Source organism: Patagioenas fasciata, chromosome 21, assembly GCF_037038585.1.
Source record: "Patagioenas fasciata isolate bPatFas1 chromosome 21, bPatFas1.hap1, whole genome shotgun sequence".
Lineage (NCBI taxonomy): Eukaryota > Metazoa > Chordata > Aves > Columbiformes > Columbidae > Patagioenas > Patagioenas fasciata.
This window is the reverse complement of record NC_092540.1, coordinates 1,185,918-1,191,627: the sequence shown is the minus strand read 5'-3', so window position 1 is coordinate 1,191,627 and position 5,710 is coordinate 1,185,918. Positions and strand designations below refer to the sequence as shown.

At 61.4% G+C, this 5,710-nt stretch overlaps 1 protein-coding gene across 1 annotated transcript; it reads right to left on the bottom strand.

Annotated features, from left to right (window-relative positions):
- Positions 1 to 2,284: 2,284 nt before the first annotated feature.
- Positions 2,285 to 5,286, bottom strand: LOC136110958 (uncharacterized). Its single transcript, XM_065854708.2, has 2 exons — positions 5,175 to 5,286; positions 2,285 to 5,093 (listed from the first exon to the last, which is right to left on the bottom strand). The coding sequence occupies exons 1-2, from the start codon at positions 5,284 to 5,286 to the stop codon at positions 4,111 to 4,113; spliced, it is 1,095 nt and encodes a 364-aa protein (XP_065710780.2). The 3' UTR covers positions 2,285 to 4,110.
- Positions 5,287 to 5,710: the final 424 nt, after the last annotated feature.

The window sequence follows — 5,710 nt, the reverse complement described above, 5'->3', positions numbered from 1 at the left end:
GGTGCGAGGATGCTGCCGGGGTTTCCTCCAACAGCTCCATAGCAAAGGGGAATTTTCCCCTTTAAAACGATCTGAAAAAGAAGCATCCAAAAGAAGCGCTCGAGGGAAACCCCCCTGGTGTGAGTGGGATGCGGCTGCCGGGCCGGGATGCCCGGAGCCGTGGGTACCGCTGGCGGCCCAGCCGAGCGTACCCATCCATCACCGGCCCTCGGGGGTGGGACGTGAGGCGATTAATTAAATTTTACACACGGAGCTTAGCGCAGGGCTGGGTGTGATCATGTATTATTCATACGTTCAATAACACAGCTGATTTATTAATGAAAAGGTCAGACTCCCTGGAAGTGAAGGCTTGTTGTAAAATTGCTTGGAGCCGGGATGTTCCAGAGCAGCAGCTGGAACGGAGCCGGCTCAGCGCTCGGCTGCGCTGGGGGACGGGGACAGGGACGGGACGGCGAGAGCTGCCCTGTTCCTTACAGCCCATCAATCCCTGGAGCCGCACGTTCCCGCTCCAGCACGGGCAGACGGCAGCGGAAACGTGTGTGCTGGAGGCTGGAGGAGCCCATAGCAGCTCTATGGGGCGGCTGCCTGGCTGCTCCTCGCTGCTGCGGCCATGGAGGACCCGGGGAGCCAAAGAGACCCAGCGCTTCCACATCAGCATCTGGGGCTCGCAGGGAACAAGGGAGAAGCTGCGGCAGCCAACCCCTCCCTGCAGCGCGGGGCCGGCCGGGAGCCTCCCGAGCTGGCTGGTGGCGGGAGAGCGGGAGCTGCGGCCGCCTCCAAGAAATGACGAAGTAAGGGAGGAAATCCTGATAGCCAGGGCCGTTTGCCCTGAGGTTGCTCTTGGGGACCACCAGCCCATCTGCCCCCCAGCCCCGTGTTTTTGGGCACCCCCGTTCCTCTCCTCGCCTTGCTCAGGGTGGGCAGCAAACATGGTGCTTGGGGCTGAGCTGCAGCCAGCTGGGAACGGCTCCAGTGTTGTCACAGCCCAGGGCTGTGCTGTGTCCCTGACACGAGCCATGCAGTGTCTGTGACAGCAGAGGACAGCTCCGTGCAGACAGTGACGGGGGCACATGGTGGGAGCACCCCCAAAACGAGACCCAGGCTTCAGCCCTTCTCCTCCATCCCAGAGGCACCAGTTGTCCCCTTTTCCCCATTCCCACTGCATGCTCCTGCAGCACCTGGGGCCGTTGGGCTCAGCCCAGCAGCAGTTTCCCCAAAAATCACCCCACTGGTGCTGGTGTGTCCTGGGAGCAGCTCAACCCAGCAGACATCTGCCTGTGCAAGGAACCGCCCGCAAGAAGGAACCAGTCTTGTTTTCTCCCTGGCAGCCGCCGAACACTCGCTGAGATTTCCAGGCACCCGTGTTCAGGGCTGTCGGGAAAAAGCCACTTTGATCAGCGCTAATTATTGCTCACGGGCTGACAGCAGCCGCACGAGCTCCACAGCACCCAGCCCACCCCGGCTCTGCTGCGGCTGCCCACGGACCCCCGGCTGCCCACGGACCCCTGGCTGCCCACGGACTCCCAGCTGCCCACGGACCCCTGGCTGCCCACGGACCCCTGGCTGCCCACGGACCCCTGGCTGCCCACGGACTCCCAGCTGCCCACGGACCCCCAGCTGCCCACGGACCCCCGGCTGCCCACGGACCCCTGGCTGCCCACGGACTCCCAGCTGCCCACGGACCCCCGGCTGCCCACGGACCCCCGGCTGCCCACGGACTCCCAGCTGCCCACGGACCCCTGGATGCCCACGGACCCCTGGCTGCCCATGGACTCCCGGCTGCCCACGGACCCCTGGCTGCCCACGGACCCCTGGCTGCCCACAGACCCCTGGCTGCTCATGGACTCCAGCAGCCCACGGACCCCCAGCTGCTCACGGACCCCCAGCAGCCCACAGACCCCCAGCTGCTCACGGACCCCCAGCAGCCCACAGACCCCTGGCTGCTCACGGACCCCCAGCAGCCCACGGACCCCCAGCTGCCCATGGACCCCAGCAAACCATGGACCCCCAGCTGCTCACGGACCCCCAGCTGCCCATGGACCCCAGTAACTCATGGACCCCCAGCTGCCCACAGACCCCAGCAGCCCCAGCCACTGCACCGTGCCCGGGGGATCATCCGCATCCCAGCGCCCACCCTTTGTGGGGAAATGGGTACAGGGCACAAGGGATGCGCCCCAGAGCCCGGGGACTTGACGGAGAGGAGCATCACCACCCCAAACCCGAGGGGCCGGTCCTGTCCCTCCACCACCACTCCCTTCTAGATGCTCTTTTTACCTCCCTAAATTGCAAAGGCGCTTCCAGGACCCCAATTTTCCCCCAGACAACTCAATTCAGCTGCACAGCAGCGAAAGCAGGGAACACCCACACCCTGCTTCTTGCTCCTGTTTATCTCCAAAGCTTTTATTTTTTCTCCTTTAAAGAAGAACAGAAAACCATGGCTGCCTGTGATGTGGAGGAGCGTTTGCAGCTCGGCAGAGGCGCGAGCGTGGCGCTGGGAGCCAGGGCAGAGGGCAGAGGGTTGCTCTGCTCCGGCCGAATCGATGCCAGGGTGCAGAGGCCGCGGGCAGCGGGACGGGTGGCGCGGTTTGCCAGCGCGGGGGGCGGGAGCAGGCGGGGACGCTGATGGGATTCCCAGGCAGCTGATGTTGCGCCTTTTCTTTTTTTTCATATTTCATATTTCAGATGCTTTAGAGGGAAAAACAGCCCGCGCACCACTTGGGAGGGGAGTTTGGTGCCGTGACCTTCCCAGGCGCTGAGCCGGGACCCTCTCCTTGTTTACCGCCTGATGCGCCTCAGACTGACAGTTATAATTTATTAATCTCCGCATGGGTTTATATTTGGCTCCTGGTGTGTCTGCAACCCTGTTTGCAGGAGGTTTGGGTATCGAGCTCACCTTGGAGGAGGAGGAGGAGGAGGAGGAGGAGGAAGAGGATCTGCAATGAGCCTTGAAAGCTGCAGAGAAGAGACCTGGGACAGGTTTGGGGACAGGCAGAGATGTGGCCCTTGGGCTCAGCACTTTGCAAGAGGGCTCCGAGGCTCCCCTCTTGTAGGAAACATGACGTGAGATTTTCCCCATCCAGGAGCCTCCACCAAGGGGCTGGAATGAACCTGCTCCCTCCTGCTGTTTGTTCAGGAGAGCTGGGAGGCTTCAGAGAGGAGCCAAGTGTTCAAAGGGCCTTTGAAAACATGAATTGAAGGCTCTGAGCAAGGAAACGCTGCATTTTTTCCTTCTGCTCCTTGGGCCGCTGCAGCCAGCGCTGGCAGCCGGCACAGCCGCCGTGATGCCGAGCGGGGGAGAGGCAGCGGGTCCTGGCGGGACACCGTGCTCAGCCTCCCAGCACGGAGCCATTGCCACCACCAGCAAACGTCCTGGTGCTTCCTGTGGCCCTGTCCCCTCCTCAGGTCCGGCAAGGGGCTGGGATCTGCTGCCACATCCCGGCTGCTCTGCCCCGTGATGCTGAGCGCAGGGCTCCAGGTTCGAGCACCCGTCACCCTGGGGAGCCAGGGCAGGTCCCGTGCCAGACTGCAGCAGATCAGGTCCTGCAAACAGGGCTGGGAAGATGTCAGCATCCTGTCGGGTTTGGTCCCGACTCCACGCGACGCCCACGAGCAGAACTGAGTGACACCCAGGCAGCTGTGGGCAAACATCTGCACCACGATCCCGGGCACAGGCCGTGAGTCACAGCGGCAGGAGCAGCGCCCGTGACACCCGGTGGGACTGCGCGGTCCTTGCTGCTCCCTCGCTGTCCTCCCAAGTGGGTTTGCACTTGGTTAATCTTGTGCAAACTTCTCCTCTGCAAAACCCAGAGGCTCCCAAAGGCATTTCTCTGCGTGCTGGTAGCCAGCCCCCGTCAGCCATGGAGATGTCAGCCGCGTACAGCAAAAGTCCAGGGACAGGCGAGGGAGCGACTGGATGAGGAAACGCTTCATAGTTTCCAGCTCTGTTCCAAATTAAGCATTTAACCTTTTCAAGCACATTTTACAGCGGTTGTAATAAGCTCTGACCCTCTTTGTGCTGAGACATCCTCTCCCAGCACAGCCCAGGGCACCAGCCACGCTGCAGGGGGAGAGACCGGAGCCTGGAGACGCAGAGTTAAGGAATCCGGCGTCTCAGCTCTGCAGGGAGGGGGATGAAAGGACACACGCTGAGACCACTGGGGACCCAGAGCCACGTCCGTGGGGCTGGGACGGGCTGTGGGGACATTCCTGGGTCTGGGTGTTGGGAGGGTTGAGTCCACCCCATAATAACCCGCAGACCCCGAGAGACCAGGGAGTTATTACATGAGGCTCCAGAGCCCCAAGGCAGCCTGTAATTACGGTGGGACGGCGCAGAGGCCTCCCCAGCCAAACCAGCATTTCCCAGCGCAGGCAGCCGTGCAGAGGCAGCGCTGCGGAGGGGAAGGGGCAATTTGGGGGTCGCTCTCCCTCCCCTAAGCCCCCCCGAAGAGATCTGCAGCCAAATATTATAGAAGCTGCTTGTTTCTCCCGCACAGTCCGGCCCCGCTCGCTGCCAGACCACAATGGGACCGAGGACAAGGGGATGGGGCTGCGTCGCTTGGGGGTGGCACTGGGTGCACATGTCCAGGCCAGGGGACAGAGCAGCAGCAACGGGACACGAATGGGGGCCGGGAGCTGGCAAAACCTTATTTTTGGTGCCAAGACACCTCCCTGGTGCAGGCGCTTTTTCAGAGCCCCACGGCACGGAGAAGATGAGGCTGGGGCACGGGATGTGAGCGACTGAGCGGGGCTGCATGGCCAACAATTTCCCAGCCCTGGGTGTCCTGTGGGAGGGAGAAGAGCAGGAGGATCCCTAATGTCACCCCCTACCAGCCAGGGAAAGCCTGGGCTGAGCCCCTGCAGCTCGCAAGGGCAGCTCTGAAGGACCTCCTGTGCAATTTGGGTGACCTCGGTGGCATCGGACGGTGCTGTCACCCAGGAACCGCGATGAGAGCATCGCCCCAGCAGCTCCCAGCCAGCGTTTCCAGCAGAGCCCCGGGGCTCCTTGGCAATCGCACCATCTCCCAGTGTCCGCCTCCCTCCGCATTGCCTCAAATCTCCATTCAAGAATGTTGTTTGGGCTGAAGAATGCAGCGCTAGAAAAGAAAAAAGGGAAAAGGGAGGCCGGGGTGAGGAGGGAGGTCAAGGGAGGGCTCGCCCAGCCCTTCTGCACTGACCTTTGCGTTTTTGGAGAGGAAGCTGCAGACACTGGCCAGATGTTGAGCGTGTTCCCTCCACCGGAGCAATGGGAGGCACCAGGGGACGGACACTCGCTGCCAGTGCCCGCATCAGGAGCCCCTGCACTTCACAACAGCTGGAAAGAGCCAGGACTAGCGATGAAGAGGTTTAGGTTGCAAACGCCCAGAAAGAACCTGCAAACCTGGGAGCCAGAGACCTCTGGGAGACGGTTCCAGCGCTTTTCTGCTCAGGTGTTTGCAGCACGAGCCTCATCAGGAGGGTTGATAAGAAACAGAGCTGAAACTTCTTGAAAATGTGGAAGAGGCAGAAATAACATTTACATGAGTCAAAAGATAAGCTGCTCAGAAGTAGCTGTGCCTTTGGGATGCCCGCAGTAGGTTTAATAGTTCTCCATTCATCTAGGCAGATGGAGATTTGGCCTTCGCAGGAGCATCAGAGAGCTCTGTGTCTTTGTTATGTTGTGAGGCATTCGGTCCCTGTGCCAGAAGCATCCTGACAAACGCGCGTGTGTCCG